The sequence below is a fragment of the Oncorhynchus keta genome, chromosome 1 (assembly GCF_023373465.1).
Source record: "Oncorhynchus keta strain PuntledgeMale-10-30-2019 chromosome 1, Oket_V2, whole genome shotgun sequence".
NCBI lineage: Eukaryota > Metazoa > Chordata > Actinopteri > Salmoniformes > Salmonidae > Oncorhynchus > Oncorhynchus keta.
Window position 1 is genome coordinate 7050752 of NC_068421.1, and position 23598 is coordinate 7074349.

At 43.2% G+C, this 23598-nt stretch overlaps 1 protein-coding gene across 2 annotated transcripts in view; it reads left to right on the top strand.

The window, feature by feature from the left end:
• LOC118381128 (protein Atg16l2) overlaps nt 1-23598 on the top strand; it is a 68827-nt gene that overhangs the window by 39585 nt on the left and 5644 nt on the right. For both annotated transcript variants that reach the window (XM_052475050.1, XM_052475078.1), the window contains 3 exons: nt 121-226; nt 15127-15276; nt 16649-16696. In XM_052475050.1, the coding sequence (XP_052331010.1) occupies nt 121-226; nt 15127-15276; nt 16649-16696 (304 nt within the window). The remainder of the gene's footprint in view (nt 1-120; nt 227-15126; nt 15277-16648; nt 16697-23598) is intronic.

Below are 23598 nucleotides of genomic sequence, written 5' to 3' on the forward strand. Positions count from 1 at the left end.
GGTATCCAGACCATTGAGGTTCTACCTCTCTATCTCTCCTCCCCAGGTATTCAGACCATTGAGGTTCTATCTCTCCTCATCAGATATTCAGACCATTGAGATTCTATCTCCCCTCCCCAGGTATCCAGACCATTGAGGTTCTATCTTACTGCAGTGATGTGGTGTGTTCTGAGCACGTCATCGTCAGTGGACACTATGACAGGAAGATACGCTTCTGGGACAGCAGGTAGGAGTACTCCCATATAGCTGTAACTCTACCCATATAGCTGTAACCCATATAGCTGTAACTCTACCCATATAGCTGTAACCCATATAGCTGTAACCCTACCCATATAGCTGTAACCCATATAGCTGTAACTCTACCCATATGGCTGTAACCCTACCCATATAGCTGTAACCCATATAGCTGTAACCCTACCCATATAGCTGTAACCCATATAGCTGTAACCCATATAGCTGTAACCCATATAGCTGTAACCCTACCCATATAGCTGTAACCCATATAGCTGTAACTCTACTCGTATAGCTGTAACTCTACCCATATAGCTGTAACCCATATAGCTGTAACCCATATAGCTGTAACCCATATAGCTGTAACCCTACCCATATAGCTGTAACCCATCTAGCTGTAACCCGTATAGCTGTAAACCTACCCATATAGCTGTAACCCATATAGCTGTAACCCATATAGCTGTAACCCATATAGCTGTAACCCATCTAGCTGTAACCCGTATAGCTGTAAACCTACCCATATAGCTGTAACCCATATAGCTGTATCCCATATAGCTGTAACCCTACCCGTATGGCTGTAACCCATATAGCTGTAACGCTACCCATATAGCTGTAACCCATATAGCTGTAACCCATATAGCTGTAACCCGTATAGCTGTAACCCTACCCGTATGGCTGTAACCCATATAGCTGTAACCCATATAGCTGTATCCCATATAACTGTAACCCATATAGCTGTATCCCATATAGCTGTAACCCATATAGCTGTATCCCATATAGCTGTAACCCATATAGCTGTATCCCATATAGCTGTAACCCATATAGCTGTAACCCTACCCATATAGCTGTAACCCATATAGCTGTATCCCATATAGCTGTAACCCATATAGCTGTAACCCATATAGCTGTATCCCATATAGCTGTAACCCATATAGTTGTAACCCATATAGCTGTAACCCATATAGCTGTCACCCATATAGCTGTAACCCATATAGCTGTATCCCGTATAGCTGTAACCCATATAGCTGTATCCCATATAGCTGTATCCCATATAGCTGTAACCCATATAGCTGTAACCCATATAACCCATATAGCTGTAACCCATATAGCTGTAACCCATATAGCTGTATCCCATATAGCTGTAACCCATATAGCTGTAACCCATATAGCTGTAACCCATATAGCTGTAACCCATATAGCTGTAACCCATATAGCTGTAACCCATATAGCTGTATCCCGTATAGCTGTAACCCATATAGCTGTAACCCATATAGCTGTATCCCATATAGCTGTAACCCATATAGCTGTAACCCATATAGCTGTAACCCATATAGCTGTAACCCATATAGCTGTAACCCATATAGCTGTAACCCGTATAGCTGTAACCCATATAGCTGTATCCCATATAGCTGTATCCCATATAGCTGTAACCCATATAGCTGTAACCCATATAGCTGTAACCCATATAGCTGTAACCCATATAGCTGTATCCCATATAGCTGTAACCCATATAGCTGTAACCCATATAGCTGTAACCCATATAGCTGTCACCCTACCCATATAGCTGTAACCCATATAGCTGTAACCCATATAGCTGTAACCCATATAGCTGTAACCCATATAGCTGTAACCCATATAGCTGTAACCCATATAGCTGTAACCCTACCCATATAGCTGTAACCCATATAGCTGTAACCCGTATAGCTGTAACCCATATAGCTGTAACCCATACAGCTGTAACCCATATAGCTGTAACCCTACCCATATAGCTGTAACCCATATAACTGTAACCCATATAGCTGTAACCCATATAGCTGTAACCCATATAGCTGTAACCCATATAGCTGTAACCCTACCCATATAGCTGTAACCCATATAGCTGTATCCCATATAGCTGTAACCCATATAGCTGTAACCCTACCCATATAGCTGTAACCCATATAGCTGTAACCCTACCCATATAGCTGTAACCCATATAGCTGTAACTCTACCCATATTGCTGTAACCCTACCCATATAGCTGTAACCCATATAGCTCTAACCCATATAGCTGTAACCCATCTAGCTGTAACCCTACCCATATAGCTGTAACCCATATAGCTGTAACCCATATAGCTGTAACCCATATAGCTGTAACCCTACCCATATAGCTGTAACCCATATAGCTGTAACCCATATAGCTGTAATCCTACCCATATAGCTGTAACCCATATAGCTGTAACCCATATAGCTGTAACCCATATAGCTGTAACCCATATAGCTGTAACCCTACCCATATAGCTGTAACCCATATAGCTGTATCCCATATAGCTGTAACCCATATAGCTGTAACCCTACCCATATAGCTGTAACCCATATAGCTGTAACCCATATAGCTGTAACCCATATAGCTGTAACCCTACCCATATAGCTGTAACCCATATAGCTGTAACCCATATAGCTGTAACCCTACCCATATAGCTGTAACCCATATAGCTGTAACCCATATAGCTGTAACCCATATAGCTGTAACCCTACCCATATAGCTGTAACCCATATAGCTGTAAACCTACCCGTATAGCTGTAACCCATATAGCTGTAACCCATATAGCTGTAACCCATATAGCTGTAACCCATATAGCTGTAACCCATATAGCTGTAACCCATATAGCTGTAACCCTACCCATATAGCTGTAACCCATATAGCTGTAACCCATATAGCTGTAACCCATATAGCTGTAACCCATATAGCTGTAACCCTACCCATATAGCTGTAACCCATATAGCTGTAACCCATATAGCTGTAACCCATATAGCTGTATCCCATATAGCTGTAACCCATATAGCTGTATCCCATATAGCTGTAACCCATATAGCTGTATCCCATATAGCTGTATCCCATATAGCTGTAACCCATATAGCTGTAACCCATATAGCTGTAACCCATATAGCTGTAACCCATATAGCTGTAACCCATATAGCTGTAACCCATATAGCTGTAACCCATATAGCTGTATCCCATATAGCTGTATCCCATATAGCTGTAACCCATATAGCTGTAACCCATATAGCTGTAACCCATATAGCTGTAACCCATATAGCTGTATCCCATATAGCTGTAACCCATATAGCTGTAACCCATATAGCTGTAACCCATATAGCTGTCACCCTACCCATATAGCTGTAACCCATATAGCTGTAACCCATATAGCTGTAACCCATATAGCTGTAACCCATATAGCTGTAACCCATATAGCTGTAACCCATATAGCTGTAACCCTACCCATATAGCTGTAACCCATATAGCTGTAACCCATATAGCTGTAACCCGTATAGCTGTAACCCATATAGCTGTAACCCATATAGCTGTAACCCATATAGCTGTAACCCTACCCATATAGCTGTAACCCATATAGCTGTAACCCATATAGCTGTAACCCATATAGCTGTAACCCTACCCATATAGCTGTAACCCATATAGCTGTAACCCATATAGCTGTAACCCTACCCATATAGCTGTAACCCATATAGCTGTAACCCATATAGCTGTAACCCATATAGCTGTAACCCTACCCATATAGCTGTAACCCATATAGCTGTAACCCATATAGCTGTAACCCATATAGCTGTAACCCATATAGCTGTAACCCTACCCATATAGCTGTAACCCATATAGCTGTAACCCATATAGCTGTAACCCATATAGCTGTAACCCATATAGCTGTAACCCATATAGCTGTAATCCTACCCATATAGCTGTAACCCATATAGCTGTAACCCATATAGCTGTAACCCATATAGCTGTATCCCATATAGCTGTAACCCATATAGCTGTACTCCAACCCATATAGCTGTAACCCATATAGCTGTAACCCATATAGCTGTAACCCATATAGCTGTAACCCTACCCATATAGCTGTAACCCATATAGCTGTAACCCTACCCATATAGCTGTAACCCATATAGCTGTAACTCTACCCATATAGCTGTAACCCATATAGCTGTAACCCTACCCATATAGCTGTAACCCATATAGCTGTAACTCTACCCGTATAGCTGTAACCCATAGAGCTGTAACCCTACCCATATAGCTGTAACCCATATAGCTGTAACCCATATAGCTCTAACCCATATAGCTGTAACCCTACCCATATAGCTGTAACCCATATAGCTGTAACCCATATAGCTGTAATCCTACCCGTATAGCTGTAACCCATATTGCTGTAACCCATATAGCTGTAACCCATATAGCTGTAACCCATATAGTTGTAACCCTACCCATATAGCTGTAACCCATATAGCTGTATCCCATATAGCTGTAACCCATATAGTTGTAACCCTACCCATATAGCTGTAACCCATATAGCTGTAACCCATATAGCTGTAACCCATATAGTTGTAACCCTACCCATATAGCTGTAACCCATATAGCTCTAACCCATATAGCTGTAACCCTACCCATATAGCTGTAACCCATATAGCTGTATCCCATATTGCTGTAACCCATATAGCTGTAACCCTACCCATATAGCTGTAACCCATATAGCTGTAATCCTACCCGTATAGCTGTAACCCATATTGCTGTAACCCATATAGCTGTAACCCATATAGCTGTAACCCATATAGCTGTAACCCATATAGCTGTATCCCATATAGCTGTATCCCATATAGCTGTAACCCATATAGCTGTAACCCATATAGCTGTAACCCATATAGCTGTAACCCATATAGCTGTAACCCATATAGCTGTAACCCTACCCATATAGCTGTAATCCTACCCATAATATGTACTGGCACTACTGTGTACTGGCCAGTATGTCATTTTTATCTTGCACAACGTTGTCTGTGACTGTTGATTCTTTGATATCCTGAACCTGTCTGGTTTTATTCTGAGATGACTCGGTGAAATCAGAATAATGACCTCAGAATTTGACAGATGAGTTCTACCTCAGTGTCTGTTTCTCTCCTGAGCTCTATAACCCTGACTACATGTCTGTTTCTCCCCTGACTTCTGACCCTGACTACATGTCTGTTTCTCCTCTGACCTCTGACCCTGACTACATGTCTGTTTCTCCTCTGACCTCTGACCCTGACTACATGTCTGTTTCTCCCCTGACTTCTGACCCTGACTACATGTCTGTTTCTCCTCTGACCTCTGACCCTGACTACATGTCTGTTTCTCCTCTGACCTCTGACCCTGACTACATGTCTGTTTCTCCTCTGACCCTGACTACATGTCTGTTTCTCCTCTGACCTCTGACCCTGACTACATGTCTGTTTCTCCCCTGACTTCTGACCCTGACTACATGTCTGTTTCTTCCCTGACCTCTGACCCTGACTTAAATGTCTCTTTCTCCTCTGACCTCTGACCCTATGTCTGTTTCTTCCCTAACCTCTAACCCTCACTACATGTCTGTTTCTCCGGGAGCTATAGGGTTAGCTAACGGCAGTGTTGTAGTTCTTGAGTCCACGACTCGGACTCGAGTCCAGATTTTCGTGACTCGACTTAGACTTGACCATTGATGACTCACTCGGTCTCGCCTTCCTGACCATTGATGACTCACTCGGACTCGCCTTCCTGACCCAATGGTGACTCATTCGGACTCGCCTTCCTGACCATTGATGACTCACTCGGTCTCGCCTTCCTGACCCAATGGTGACTCATTCGGACTCGCCTTCCTGACCATTGATGACTCACTCGGACTCGCCATCTTGACCATTGATGACTCACTCGGACTCGCCATCTTGACCATTGATAACTCGTCTTCTTGACCATTGGTGACTCAGACTTGCCTTCTCTTGACTTGTGTTTGCACTTACACTTGGACTGAATATTAGGCGCCCTGGGTGCACAGACGGCACACAAAGCCTACATCAGCTGGTGAGTTGCGGGGGAGAAAGCGAGGATTTTGCACAGGCAGGCTCTGGCTCAGCCTCCAATCATAAGTTACACATCACGCAAGCGACTCTCTTCCTTCACTGTGACCTCCAGTCACCAGCCTACTCTTTAGCTTTGCCTAGTTAAGAATTATTTCTCAGTTCGTTTTTTTATTTTTTATGAGTGAGTGGCGATATACTGCCGCCTGGTGGCGACTAGAAACAATTACCTAATAAGACCAATTATAAATTGATGGACACGTGACTCGACTATTGGTGACTCGGATCTGGACTCGACTCGGACTTCAGCCATGGGGACTCGGGACATGACTTGGGACTTGAAACTTGACTCGGACTTGGGACTTGACTCGGACTTGGGACTTGACTCGGACTTGGGACATGACTCGGACTTGGGACTTGACTCGGACTCGGGACATGACTCGGACTTGGGACTTGACTCGGACTCGGGACTTGACTCCGACTTGGGACTTGACTCCGACTTGGGACATGACTCGGACTCGGGACTTGACTCGGACTTGGGACTTGACTCAGACTTGACTCAGACTACAACACTGGCTAATGGTAGATGCACTATATGTACAAAAGTATTGCGGACAACCTTTCAAATTAGTGGATTCGGCTTTTTCAGCCGCACCCTTTGCTGGCTGACAGGTGTATAAAACCGAGCACACAGCCATGCAATCTCCATAGACAAACATTGTTAGTAGAGTGGCCTTTTTGAAGAGCTTAGCAACTGTGGCACCGTTATTGGACGCCGGATGCCGGGAGAAGACTACCTGCCCGAATGCATAGTCCCAACTGTAAAGTTTGGTTGAGGAAGAATAATGGTCTGGGGCTGGTTTTCATGGTTCGGGATCCTTAATTCTAGTGAAGGGAAATCTTAATGCTACAGCATACAATGACATTCTAGATGATTCTATGCTTCCAACTTTGTGGCAACAGTTTGGGAAGGCCCTTTCCTGTTTCAGCATGACAATGCCCATGTGCGCAAAGCAAGGTCCATACAGAAATGGTTTGTCGAGATCGGTGTGGAAGAATTTCACTGGCCTGTGCAGAGCCCTGACCTCAACCCCATTGAACACCTTTGGGATGAATTGGAACGTCAACTGCGAGCCAGGCCTAATCGCCCAACATCAGTGCCTGACCTTAATAATGCTCTTGTGGCTGAATGCAAGCAAGTCCCCGCAGCAATGTTCCAACATCTAGTGGAAAGCCTTCCCAGAAGAGTGGAGGCTGTTATAGCAGCAATGTTCCAACATCTAGTGGAAAGCCTTCCCAGAAGAGTGGAGGCTGTTATAGCAGCAATGTTCCAACATCTAGTGGAAAGCCTTCCCAGAAGAGTGGAATGGCTGTTATAGCAGCAATGTTCCAACATCTAGTGGAAAGCCTTCCCAGAAGAGTGGAGAAAGCCTTCCCAGAAGAGTGGAGGCTGTTATAGCATCAATGTTCCAACATCTAGTGGAAAGCCTTCCCAGAAGAGTGGAGGCTGTTATAGCATCAATGTTCCAACATCTAGTGGAAAACCTTCCCAGAAGAGTGGAGGCTGTTATAGCAGCAATGTTCCAACATCTAGTGGAAAGCCTTCCCAGAAGAGTGGAGGCTGTTATAGCAGCAATGTTCCAACATCTAGTGGAAAGCCTTCCCAGAAGAGTGGAGGCTGTTATAGCAGCAATGTTCCAACATCTAGTGGAAAGCCTTCCCAGGAGAGTGGAGGCTGTTATAGCAGCAACGTGGGGACCAACTCCATATTAATGCCCATGATTCTGGAATGAGATGTTTGACGAGCAGGTGGTGTCCACATACTTTTGGTCATGTAATGTATAGGGTCAGGGTTAGTTAATGATAGCTATAGGGTTAGCTAACAGTAGCTATAGGGTTAGGGTTACCTCACAGTAGCTATAGGGTTAGGGTTACCTCACAGTAGCTATAGGGTTAGGGTTACCTCACAGTAGCTATAGGGTTAGGGTTATCTCACAGTAGCTATAGAGTTAGGGTTAGCTCACAGTAGCTATAAAGTTAGGATTAGCTAACAGTAGCTAAAGGGTTGGGGTTAGCTCACAGTAAATCAAATCAAATCAAATTGTATTTGTCACATACACATGGTTAGCAGATGTTAATGCGAGTGTAGCGAAATGCTTGTGCTTCTAGTTCCGACAATGCAGTGATAACCAACAAGTAATCTAACTAACAATTCCAAAACTACTGTCTTGTGTAAGGGGATAAGGAATATGTACATAAGGATATATGAATGAGTGATGGTACAGAGCAGCATACAGTAGATGGTATCGAGTACAGTATATACATATGAGATGAGTGTGTAGACAAAGTAAACAAAGTGGCATAGTTAAAGTGGCTAGTGATACATGTATTACATAAGGATGCAGTAGATGATATAGAGTACAGTATATACATATGCATATGAGATGAATAATGTAGGGTAAGTAACATTATATAAGGTAGCATTGTTTAAAGTGGCTAGTGATATATTTACATAATTTCCCATTATTAAAGTGGCTGGAGTTGGGTCAGTGTCAATGACAGTGTGTTGGCAGCAGCCACTCAATGTTAGTGGTGGCTGTTTAACAGTCTGATGGCCTTGAGATAGAAGCTGTTTTTCAGTCTCTCGGTCCCAGCTTTGATGCACCTGTACTGACCTCGCCTTCTGGATGATAGCGGGGTGAACAGGCAGTGGTTCGGGTGGTTGATGTCCTTGATGATCTTTATGGCCTTCCTGTAACAACGGGTGGTGTAGGTGTCCTGGAGGGCAGGTAGTTTGCCCCCGGTGATGCGTTGTGCAGTCCTCACTACCCTCTGGAGAGCCTTACGGTTGAGGGCGTACCAGGCGGTGATACAGCCCGCCAGGATGCTCTCGATTGTAGCTATAGAGTTAGGGTTAGCTAACAGTAGCTAAAGGGTTAGGGCTAGCTAACAGTAGATTTAGGGTTAGTAACTAGGGTTAGGGTCAGCTAACAATAGCTATAGGGTTAGGGTTAGTTAACCGTAGAGATGGGGTTAGCGTTAGTCGCTATAGGGTTAGCTAACAGTAGCTATAAGGTTAGGGTTAGTTAATAACTGTAGAAATGGGGTTAGCGTTAGTAGCCATAGGGTTAGGGTTAGCTAACAGTAGCTATAAGGTTAGCAAACGGTAGCTATAGGGTTAGCTGACGGTAGATTTAGGGTTAGCTAACGGTAGTTATAGGGTTAGCTGACGGTAGATTTAGGGTTAGCTAACGGTAGCTATAGGGTTAAGGTTAGCTGATGGTAAATTTAGGGTTAGCTAATGCTGGATATAGCCTCTTCTGTTTGGTATCAGCTGGGCTAACTGACACACTGTTAACACCTTCACAGTAATGTGGTTAATTGATACCCGAGCCAGTTATATTTATTAATCCATCCTGATATAGTTGTAATGGCGATGTCCAAACTAATTAGCATTATTATTAAGTATTATGATTTGGGCTAATTTCATGGTCATAATGCTCAGTGTCTTGTCTTTTTCCTTACATTACAGTAGATCAAATCAGATTGATTTATATAGCCCTTCTAACATCAGCTGATATATCAAAGTGCTGTACAGAAACCCAGCCTAAAACCCCAAACAGCAAGCAATGCATGTGTAGAAGCACGGTGGCCAGGAAAAACTCCCTAGAAAGGCCATAACCTAGGAAGAAACCGAGAGGAACCAGGCTATGAGGGGTGGCCAGTCCTCTTCTGGCTTTGTCGGGTGGAGATTATAACAGAACATGACCAAGATGTTCAAATGTTCATAAATTACCCGCATGGTCAAATAATAATCACAGTAGTTGTCAAGGGTGCAACAGGTCAGCACCTCAGGAGTAAATGTCAGTTGGCTTTTCATAGCCAATCATAGATCCACTTGTATAGCTGGCAGATGACGGAGATCACCACAGAACATACTGGAAATATAATCCTGTTCAGCTCTCCTCTCTCTGATCTGCCATTTAGTACATTATATCTAATTGCTTATCTCTACATTACCGTGGACATTATATTGTCTATTCTCTCTACATTACCGTGGACATTATATTGTCTATTCTCTACATTACCGTGGACATTATATTGTCTATCCTCTCTACATTACCATGGACATTATATTGTATAGTCTCTACATTACCGTGGACATTATATTGTCTATTCTCTCTACATTACCATGGACATTATTGTCTCTTCTCTACATTACCGTGGACATTATATTGTCTATTCTCTCTCCATTACCATGGACATTGTCTATTCTCTCTACATTACCATGGACATTATATTGTCTTCTCTACATTACCATGGACATTATATTGTCTTTACTACATTACCATGGACATTATATTGTCTTCTCTACATTACCAAGGACATTATATTGTCTATTCTCTCTACATTACCATGGACATTATATTGTCTTCTCTACATTACCATGGACATTATATTGTCTTCTCTACATTACCAAGGACATTATATTGTCTATTCTCTTTACATTACCATGGACATTATATTGTCTTCTCTACATTACCAAGGACATTATATTGTCTATTCTCTCTACATTACCAAGGACATTATATTGTCTTCTCTACATTACCGTGGACATTATATTGTCTTTACTACATTACCATGGACATTATATTGTCTTCTCTACATTACCGTTGACATTATATTGTCTATTCTCTCTACATTATCGTGGACATTATATTGTCTTCTCTACATTACCAAGGACATTTGATTGTCTATTCTCTACATTACCGTTGACATTATATTGTCTATTCTCTCTACATTACCGTGGACATTATATTGTCTTCTCTACATTACCATTGACATTATATTGTCTATTCTCTCTACATTACCATGGACATTATATTGTCTTCTCTACATTACCATTGACATTATATTGTCTATTCTCTCTACATTACCAAGGACATTATATTGTCTTCTCTACATTACCAAGGACATTATATTGTCTTCTCTACATTACCGTTGACATTATATTGTCTATTCTCTCTACATTATCGTGGACATTATATTGTCTTCTCTACACTACCAAGGACATTTTATTGTCTATTCTCTACATTACCCTTGACATTATATTGTCTATTCTCTCTACATTACCGTGGACATTATATTGTCTTTACTACATTACCATGGACATTATATTGTCTTCTCTACATTACCGTTGACATTATATTGTCTTCTCTACATTACCATTGACATTATATTGTCTATTCTCTCTACATTATCGTGGACATTTTATTGTCTATTCTCTACATTACTGTGGACATTATATTGTCTATTCTCTCTACATTACCATGGACATTATATTGTCTATTCTCTCTACATTACCATTGACATTATATTGTCTATTCTCTCTACATTACCATGGACATTATATTGTCTATTCTCTCTACATTACCATGGACATTATATTGTCTTCTCTACATTACCGTGGACATTATATTGTCTATTCTCTCTACATTACCATGGACATTATATTGTCTATTCTCTCTACATTACCATGGACATTATATTGTCTATTCTCTCTACATTACCATGGACATTATATTGTCTATTCTCTCTACATTACCATGGACATTATATTGTCTATTCTCTCTACATTACCATGGACATTATATTGTCTATTCTCTCTACATTACCATGGACATTATATTGTCTATTCTCTCTACATTACCATGGACATTATATTGTCTATTCTCTCTACATTACCATGGACATTATATTGTCTTCTCTACATTACCATGGACATTATATTGTCTATTCTCTCTATGGACATTATATTGTCTATTCTCTCTACATTACCATGGACATTATATTGTCTATTCTCTCTACATTACCATGGACATTATATTGTCTATTCTCTCTACATTACCATGGACATTATATTGTCTATTCTCTCTACATTACCATGGACATTATATTGTCTATTCTCTCTACATTACCATGGACATTATATTGTCTTCTCTACATTACCATGGACATTATATTGTCTTCTCTACATTACCATGGACATTATATTGTCTATTCTCTCTACATTACCATGGACATTATATTGTCTATTCTCTCTACATTACCGTTGACATTATATTGTCTATTCTCTACATTACCATGGACATTATATTGTCTTCTCTACATTACCATGGACATTATATTGTCTCTAGATGACTATGTACATGTTCTCTATTCCTTGCTGTGTTCTGTGTGTTGGAGATGATAATTATGGTTGTTGTAAGCTCCAAGCAGCAGCAGGGCCTCTCTCTCTCTCTGACATCTCTCCTTCACTCCCCTGCTATTCGTCAACTGCAGACTTTCATGTTCCACTGTCGCTTAGCAACAGTCCACCTACATAATAGTCTCTCTCCATCACCCCCCCCCCCCAGCCCCTTCTGTTTTGGGGTTGTCTCTGTTATGACATTGGTGATATTTGCTGCGCTACATGTTTGGTGTTCATTTCTATATTTATTAGTTTCACCACGTTGATAGTGAATCGCAACAGCCCAACGTAACCCTAACCCTACACCTTACACCCTAACACTACACCCTACACCCTAACCCTACACCTTACACCCTAACCCTACACCCTACACCCTACACCTTACACCCTAACACTACACCCTACACCTTACACCCTAACACTACACCCTACACCTTACACCCTAACACTACACCTTACACCCTAACACTACACCCTAACACTACACCTTACACCCTAACCCTACACCCTAACCTTACACCCTAACACTACACCTTACACCCTAACACTACACCTTACACCCTAACACTACACCCTAACACTACACCTTACACCCTAACCCTACACCCTAACCCAACACCCTAACACTACACCTTACACCCTAACACTACACCCTACACCTTACACTCTAACACTACACCTTACACCCTAACCCAACACCCTAACACTACACCTTACACCCTAACACTACACCTTACACCCTAACCCTACACCCTAACCCAACACCCTAACCTTACACCCTAACCCTAAACTTACACCCTAACCTTACTCCCTAACCCTACACCCTAACCTTACACCCTAACACTACACCCTACACCTTACACCCTAACACTACACCCTACACCTTACACCCTAACCCTATACCCTAACCCTACACCTTACACCCTAACACGACACCTTACACCCTAACCCTATACCCTAACCCTACACCTTAACCTTATACCCTAACCTTATACCCTACACCCTAACCTTACACCCTAACCCTAAACTTACACCCTAACCTTACTCCCTAACCCTACACCCTAACCTTACACCCTAACACTACACCCTACACCTTACACCCTAACACTACACCTTACACCCTAACCCTATACCCTAACCCAACACCCTACACCTTACACCCTAACACGACACCTTACACCCTAACCCTATACCCTAACCCTACACCTTAACCTTATACCCTAACCTTATACCCTACACCCTAACCTTACACCCTAACCTTACACTCTAACCCTACACCCTAACCTTACACCCTAACCTTACACCCTAACCCTACACCCTAACCTTATACCCTAACCTTATACCCTACACCCTAACCTTACACCCTAACCTTAAACCCTAACCTTACACCCTAACCTTATACCCTACACCCTAACCTTACACCCTAACCTTAAACCCTAACCTTACACCCTAACCTTATACCCTACACCCTAACCTTACACCCTAACCTTACACCCTAACCTTATACCCTACACCCTAACCTTATACCCTACACCCTAACCTTACACCCTAACCTTACACCCTAACCTTACACCCTAACCTTATACCCTACACCCTAACCTTACACCCTAACCTTATACCCTAACCTTACACCCTAACCTTACACCCTAACCTTACACCCTAACCTTATACCCTACACCCTAACCTTACACCCTAACCTTGTACCCTACACCCTACAACAGACCTGCAGGGGGTTTTCTGTTTCTCCCTCAGTAGAAGCTGCTACTCTTGAATAATTCAAACACTTCATAATTCTGTAGTTTACAGGTCAATGATGTTGATCAATCTTTTCACTATTACAGTTACCAGCTACCTGCTACAGTTCAGTTAGGCACGTTGCTATGTTACATACAGTACAGTTAGGCACGTTGCTATGTTACATACAGTACAGTTAGGCACGTTGCTATGTTACATACAGTACAGTTAGGAACGTTGCTATGTTACATACAGTTCAGTTAGGCACGTTGCTATGTTACATACAGTACAGTTAGGCACGTTGCTATGTTACATACAGTACAGTTAGGAACGTTGCTATGTTACATACAGTTCAGTTAGGAACGTTGCTATGTTACATACAGTACAGTTAGGAACGTTGCTATGTTACATACAGTTCAGTTAGGCACGTTGCTATGTTACATACAGTACAGTTAGGAACGTTGCTATGTTACATACAGTACAGTTAGGAACGTTGCTATGTTACATACAGTTCAGTTAGGCACGTTGCTATGTTACATACAGTACAGTTAGGCACGTTGCTATGTTACATACAGTACAGTTAGGCACGTTGCTATGTTACATACAGTACAGTTAGGAACGTTGCTATGTTACATACAGTACAGTTAGGAACGTTGCTATGTTACATACAGTTCAGTTAGGCACGTTGCTATGTTACATACAGTACAGTTAGGAACGTTGCTATGTTACATACAGTTCAGTTAGGCACGTTGCTATGTTACATACAGTTCAGTTAGGCACGTTGCTATGTTACATACAGTACAGTTAAGAACGTTGCTATGTTACATACAGTTCAGTTAGGCACGTTGCTATGTTACATACAGTACAGTTAGGCACGTTGCTATGTTACATACAGTTCAGTTAGGCACGTTGCTATGTTACATACAGTACAGTTAAGAACGTTGCTATGTTACATACAGTACTGCTAGACCATGTTGAGATGTGACTCACTGCCTTCCCCCTCCCCTCTCCGTCCCCCTCCCCCCTCCCCTCTCCGTCCCCCTCCCCCCTCCCCAGGGCTGCCAGCTGTACCCAGGAGGTTCCTCTCCAGGGGAAGGTAACATCTCTGGACATCTCTACTGACCACCGTCAGCTCCTCAGCTGCTCCAGAGACGAGAGTCTGCAGGTGGTCGACCTTCGCATGAACAGCTCCAGGATATGCTTCAGGTAGCCAGACCAGTGCGGCATGGTGCTCTAATAATGTACTGTCGTGTTCTGTGTTGATCCTAGGCCAAAGGCCTGCAGATGGCGATATTGAGTCGTTTCCATCTTACTGTCCGAACACATTGTATGCAGTCGGGGCAATACACTGGTATCCCCCCTGGTGTATCTCTGACCTGACTCCTCCCCTATAGAACTAACCCTGGTCTATCTCTGACCTGACTCCTCCCCTAATAGAACTAACCCTGGTCTATCTCTGACCTAACTCCTCCCCTAATAGAACTAACCCTGGTCTATCTCTGACCTAACTCCTCCCCTATAGAGCTAACCCTGGTCTATCTATGACCTGACTCCTCCCCTAATAGAACTAACCCTGGTCTATCTCTGACCTGACTCCTCCCCTAATAGAACTAACCCTGGTCTATCTCTGACCTGACTCCTCCCCTAATAGAACTAACCCTGGTCTATCTATGACCTGACTCCTCCCCTATAGAACTAACCCTGGTCTATCTCTGACCTGACTCCTCCCCTAATAGAACTAACCCTGGTCTATCTCTGACCTGACTCCTCCCCTAATAGAACTAACCCTGGTCTATCTATGACCTGACTCCTCCCCTATAGAACTAACCCTGGTCTATCTCTGACCTGACTCCTCCCCTATAGAGCTAACTGACCTGACTCCTCCCCTATAGAACCAACCCTGGTCTATCTCTGACCTGACTCCTCCCCTATAGAGCTAACCCTGGTCTATCTCTGACCTGACTCCTCCCCTATAGAACTAACCCTGGTCTATCTCTGACCTGACTCCTCCCCTATAGAGCTAACTGACCTGACTCCTCCCCTATAGAACTAACCCTGGTCTATCTCTGACCTGACTCCTCCCCTATAGAGCTAACCCTGGTCTATCTCTGACCTGACTCCTCCCCTATAGAACTAACCCTGGTCTATCTCTGACCTGACTCCTCCCCTATAGAGCTAACTGACCTGACTCCTCCCCTATAGAACTAACCCTGGTCTATCTCTGACCTAACTCCTCCCCTATAGAACTAACCCTGGTCTATCTCTGACCTAACTCCTCCCCTATAGAACTAACCCTGGTCTATCTCTGACCTAACTCCTTCCCAATAGAGCTAACCCTGGTCTATCTCTGACCTAACTCTCCTCCCCTATAGAGCTAACTGACCTAACTCCTCCCCTATAGAGCTAACCCTGGTCTATCTCTGACCTAACTCCTCCCCTATAGAGCTAACCCTGGTCTATCTCTGACCTAACTCCTCCCCTATAGAGCTAACCCTGGTCTATCTCTGACCTAACTCCTCCCCTAGTGTGTCTGATAACTGTTAGTGTGTCTGATAACTGTCTTTATCTCTCATTTCAGAGCTGAGGGCTTCAAATGTGGCTGTGACAGCACCAAGGCTATATTCAGGTGAGCACTTACTCTAACCCTGACTCTAGGGGCCTGTGGTACAACACAGTCTGTAGGATGGTACAGGACCCTGGCTTACAACACAGTCTGTAGGATGGTACAGGACCCTGGCTTACAACACAGTCTGTAGGATGGTACAGGACCCTGGAATACAACACAGTCTGTAGGATGGTACAGGACCCTGGCTTACAACACAGTCTGTAAGATGGTACAGGACCCTGGAATACAACACAGTCTGTAGGATGGTACAGGACCCTGGAATACAACACAGTCTGTAGGATGGTACAGGACCCTGGCTTACAACACAGTCTGTAAGATGGTACAGGACCCTGGCTTACAACACAGTCTGTAGGATGGTACAGGACCCTGGAATACAACACAGTCTGTAGGATGGTACAGGACCCTGGAATACAACACAGTCTGTAGGATGGTACAGGACCCTGGCTTACAACACAGTCTGTAGGATGGTACAGGACCCTGGAATACAACACAGTCTGTAGGATGGTACAGGACCCTGGAATACAACACAGTCTGTAGGATGGTACAGGACCCTGGCTTACAACACAGTCTGTCGGATGGTACAGGACCCTGGAATACAACACAGTCTGTAGGATGGTACAGGACCCTGGAATACAACACAGTCTGTAAGATGGTACAGGACCCTGGAATACAACACAGTCTGTAGGATGGTACAGGACCCTGGCTTACAACACAGTCTGTAGGATGGTACAGGACCCTGGAATACAACACAGTCTGTAAGATGGTACAGGACCCTGGAATACAACACAGTCTGTAGGATGGTACAGGACCCTGGAATACAACACAGTCTGTAGGATGGTACAGGACCCTGGAATACAACACAGTCTGTAAGATGGTACAGGACCCTGGAATACAACACAGTCTGTAGGATGGTACAGCGTCCTGGAATACAACACAGTCTGTCGGATGGTACAGGACCCTGGAATACAACACAGTCTGTAGGATGGTACAGGACCCTGGCTTACAACACAGTCTGTAAGATGGTACAGGACCCTGGAATACAACACAGTCTGTAAGATGGTACAGGACCCTGGAATACAACACAGTCTGTAAGATGGTACAGGACCCTGGCTTACAACACAGTCTGTAGGATGGTACAGGACCCTGGAATACAACACAGTCTGTAGGATGGTACAGGACCCTGGAATACAACACAGTCTGTAAGATGGTACAGGACCCTGGAATACAACACAGTCTGTAAGATGGTACAGGACCCTGGAATACAACACAGTCTGTAGGATGGTACAGCGTCCTGGAATACAACACAGTCTGTAGGATGGTACAGGACCCTGGAATACAACACAGTCTGTAGGATGGTACAGGACCCTGGAATACAACACAGTCTGTAGGATGGTACAGCGTCCTGGGGTAAAAGATAGCTGGCACAACATGCTTCATTTGCCAGCTGAGGTTTTATAATGTCCTGAGGGAGTGGAACAGTCACTTCTTATTTCGCTGTGTCTCTCCAATGCTCAGCTGGCTACAGATATCAATAGCACCATGCCAGACTGCCGTGTCAGAGCAGAGTTTGGTCCAACCAATCCCAGACTGCCGTGTCAGAGCAGAGTTTGGTCCAACCAATCCCAGACTGCCGTGTCAGAGCAGAGTTTGGTCCAACCAATCCCAGACTGCCGTGTCAGAGCAGAGTTTGGTCCAACCAATCCCAGACTGCCGTGTCAGAGCAGAGTTTGGTCCGACCAATCCCAGACTGCCGTGTCAGAGCAGAGTTTGGTCCAACCAATCCCAGACTGCCGTGTCAGAGCAGAGTTTGGTCCAACCAATCCCAGACTGCCGTGTCGGAGCAGAGTTTGGTCCAACCAATCCCAGACTGCCGTGTCAGAGCAGAGTTTGGTCCAACCAATCCCAGACTGCCGTGTCAGAGCAGAGTTTGGTCCAACCAATCCCAGACTGCCCTGTCAGAGCAGAGTTTGGTCCAACCAATCCCAGACTGCCGTGTCGGAGCAGAGTTTGGTCCAACCAATCCCAGACTGCCGTGTCGGAGCAGAGTTTGGTCCAACCAATCCCAGACTGCCGTGTCAGAGCAGAGTTTGGTCCAACCAATCCCAGACTGCCGTGTCAGAGCAGAGTTTGGTCCAACCAATCCCAGACTGCCGTGTCAGAGCAGCGTTTGGTCCAACCAATCCCAGACTGCCGTGTCAGAGCAGAGTTTGGTCCAACCAATCCCAGACTGCCGTGTCAGAGCAGAGTTTGGTCCAACCAATCCCAGACTGCTGTGTCAGAGCAGCGTTTGGTCCAACCAATCCCAGACTGCCGTGTCAGAGCAGAGTTTGGTCCAACCAATCCCAGACTGCCGTGTCAGAGCAGAGTTTGGTCCAACCAATCCCAGACTGCCGTGTCAGAGCAGAGTTTGGTCCAACCAATCCCAGACTGCCGTGTCAGAGCAGCGTTTGGTCCAACCAATCCCAGACTGCCGTGTCAGAGCAAAGTTTGGTCCAACCAACCCAGCCTCCTTTATCTAGAGATCGATAGATATTGTAAATAATGCATCCCAAAATGTAAGTGTCTGCCAGCTTCAACAGAAGAAACAGTTTCTACTTGAAGAAAGAAGTAGAAACCTGCCATGGCTCCATATCCCTGGCTACATGTCCCTGGCTACATGTCCCTGGCTCCATGTCCCTGGCTACATGTCCCTGGCTACATGTCCCTGGCTACATGTCCCTGGCTACATGTCCCTGGCTACATATCCCTGGCTCCATATCCCTGGCTACATGTCCCTGGCTCCATGTCCCTGGCTCCATATCCCTGGCTCCATATCCCTGGCTACATATCCCTGGCTCCATGTCCCTGGCTCCATATCCCTGGCTCCATATCCCTGGCTCCATATCCCTGGCTCCATATCCCTGGCTACATATCCCTGGCTACATGTCCCTGGCTCCATATCCCTGGCTCCATATCCCTGGCTCCATATCCCTGGCTACATATCCCTGGCTACATGTCCCTGGCTCCATATCCCTGGCTCCATATCCCTGGCTCCATATCCCTGGCTACATGTCCCTGGCTCCATATCCCTGGCTCCATATCCCTGGCTCCATATCCCTGGCTACATATCCCTGGCTACATATCCCTGGCTACATATCCCTGGCTACATATCCCTGGCTACATATCCCTGGCTACATATCCCTGGCTCCTTATCCCTGGCTCCATATCCCTGGCTACATGTCCCTGGCTACATATCCCTGGCTACATATCCCTGGCTCCATATCCCTGGCTCCATATCCCTGGCTCCATATCCCTGGCTACATATCCCTGGCTACATATCCCTGGCTACATATCCCTGGCTACATATCCCTGGCTACATATCCCTGGCTACATGTCTCTGGCTACATATCCCTGGCTACATATCCCTGGCTACATATCCCTGGCTACATATCCCTGGCTACATATCCCTGGCTACATGTCCCTGGCTACATATCCCTGGCTACATATCCCTGGCTACATATCCCTGGCTACATATCCCTGGCTACATATCCCTGGCTACATATCCCTGGCTACATATCCCTGGCTACATATCCCTGGCTATCCCTGGCTACATATCCCTGGCTACATATCCCTGGCTACCCCTGGCTACATATCCCTGGCTACATGTCCCCCTGGCTCCATGTCCCTGGCTACATATCCCTGGCTACATGACCCTGGCTACATATCCCTGGCTACATATCCCTGGCTCCATATCCCTGGCTACATATCTCTGGCTACATGTCCCTGGCTACATATCCCTGGCTACATATCCCTGGCTCCTTATCCCTGGCTACATATCCCTGGCTACATATCCCTGGCTACATATCCCTGGCTACATATCCCTGGCTCCATATCCCTGGCTACATATCTCTGGCTCCATATCCCTGGCTACATATCTCTGGCTACATATCCCTGGCTACATATCTCTGGCTCCATATCCCTGGCTACATATCTCTGGCTACATATCCCTGGCTACATATCCCTGGCTACATATCCCTGGCTACATATCCCTGGCTCCTTATCCCTGGCTCCTTATCCCTGGCTCCTTATCCCTGGCTACATATCCCTGGCTCCTTATCCCTGGCTACATATCCCTGGCTATATATCCCTGGCTCCTTATCCCTGGCTCCTTATCCCTGGCTCCATATCCCTGGCTATATATCCCTGGCTCCTTATCCCTGGCTACATATCCCTGGCTACATATCTCTGGCTCCTTATCCCTGGCTCCATATCTCTGGCTACATATCCCTGGCTATATATCCCTGGCTCCTTATCCCTGGCTACATATCCCTGGCTACATATCCCTGTCTACATATCTCTGGCTACATGTCTCTGGCTCCTTATCCCTGGCTACATATTCCTGGCTACATATCCCTGGCTATATATCCCTGGCTCCTTATCCCTGGCTCCTTATCCCTGGCTACATATCTCTGGCTACATATCCCTGGCTACATATCCCTGGCTACATATCCCTGGCTACATGTCCCTGGCTACATATCCCTGGCTACATATCCCTGGCTACATATCCCTGGCTACATGTCTGTCTGGATGTCTGTCTCTGTCTGGATGTCTGTCTCTGTCTGTCTCTGTCTGTCTGGATGTCTGCCTCTCTGTCTGGATGTCTGTCTCTGTCTGGCTAGATGTCTGTCTCTGTCTGGCTGGATGTCTGTCTCTCTGTCTGGATGTCTGTCTTTGTCTGGATGTCTGTCTCTGTCTGGATGTCTGTCTCTGTCTGGCTGGATGTCTGTCTCTGTCTGGCTGGATGTCTGTCTCTGTCTGGCTGCTTTTGTGATGAATCTGTAGTCTACTGAATGATAATGGGGATAACATCAGCTACAGTATGCCCTTGTGTAATACTAGTGTGTAGTATTAGTGAGTAGTATTACTGTGGAATATTAGTGAGTGATATTAGTATTTAACATTAGTGTCCAATATTAGTGAATAATATCTGTGTGTGTAGTATTAGTGAGTAATATCAGTGAATAATATTTGTATGCGAGTAGTATTAGTGAATAATATTTGTGTGCGAGTAGAATTAGTGAATAATATTTGTGTGTGAGTAGTATTAGTGAATAATATTTGTGTGCGAGTAGAATTAGTGAATAATATTTGTGTGTGAGTAGTATTAGTGAATAATATTAGAGAATAATATTTGTGTGTGAGTAGTATTAGTGAATAATATTAGAGAATAATATTTGTGTGTCAGTAGTATTATTAGTGAATCATTTTAGAGAATAATATTTGTTTGCGAGTAGTATTAGTGAATAATATTAGAGAATCATATTTGTGTGTGAGTAGTATTAGTGAATAATATTTGTGTGTGAGTAGTATTAGTGAATAATATTTGTGTGTGAGTAGTATTAGTGAATAATATTTGTGTGTCAGTAGTAATTAGTGAATAATATTTGTGTGTGAGTAGTATTAGTGAATAATATTTGTGTGTGAGTAGTATTAGTGAATAATATTTGTGTGTGAGTAGTATTAGTGAATAATATTTGTGTGTGAGTAGTATTAGTGAATAATATTTGTGTGTGAGTAGTATTAGTGAATAATATTTGTGTGTGAGTAGTATTAGTGAATAATATTTGTGTGTCAGTAGTAATTAGTGAATAATATTTGTGTGTGAGTAGTATTAGTGAATAATATTTGTGTGTCAGTAGTATTAGTGAATAATATTTGTGTGTGAGTAGTATTAGTGAATAATATTTGTGTGTCAGTAGTAATTAGTGAATAATATTTGTGTGTGAGTAGTATTAGTGAATAATATTTGTGTGTGAGTAGTATTAGTGAATAATATTTGTGTGTGAGTAGTATTAGTGAATAATATTTGTGTGTCAGTAGTAATTAGTGAATAATATTTGTGTGTGAGTAGTATTAGTGACTAATATTTGTGTGTGAGTAGTATTAGTGAATAATATTTGTGTGTCAGTAGTAATTAGTGAATAATATTTGTGTGTGAGTAGTATTAGTGAATAATATTTGTGTGTGAGTAGTATTAGTGAATAATATTTGTGTGTGAGTAGTATTAGTGAATAATATTTGTGTGTCAGTAGTAATTAGTGAATAATATTTGTGTGTGAGTAGTATTAGTGACTAATATTTGTGTGTGAGTAGTATTAGTGAATAATATTTGTGTGTCAGTAGTAATTAGTGAATAATATTTGTGTGTGAGTAGTATTAGTGAATAATATTTGTGTGTGAGTAGTATTAGTGAATAATATTTGTGTGTGAGTAGTATTAGTGAATAATATTTGTGTGTCAGTAGTAATTAGTGAATAATATTTGTGTGTGAGTAGTATTATTGACTAATATTTGTGTGTGAGTAGTATTAGTGAATAATATTTGTGTGTGAGTAGTATTAGTGAATAATATTTGTGTGTCAGTAGTAATTAGTGAATAATATTTGTGTGTGAGTAGTATTAGTGACTAATATTTGTGTGTGAGTAGTATTAGTGAATAATATTTGTGTGTCAGTAGTAATTAGTGAATAATATTTGTGTGTGAGTAGTATTAGTGAATAATATTTGTGTGTGAGTAGTATTAGTGAATAATATTTGTGTGTGAGTAGTATTAGTGAATAATATTTGTGTGTGAGTAGTATTAGTGAATAATATTTGTGTGTGAGTAGTAATTAGTGAATAATATTTGTGTGTGAGTAGTAATTAGTGAATAATATTTGTGTGTGAGTAGTAATTAGTGAATAATATTTGTGTGTCAGTAGTAATTAGTGAATAATATTTGCGTGTCAGTAGTAATTAGTGAATAATATTTGTGTGTGAGTAGTATTAGTGAATAATATTTGTGTGTCAGTAGTAATTAGTGAATAATATTTGTGTGTGAGTAGTATTAGTGAATAATATTTGTGTGTCAGTAGTATTAGTGAA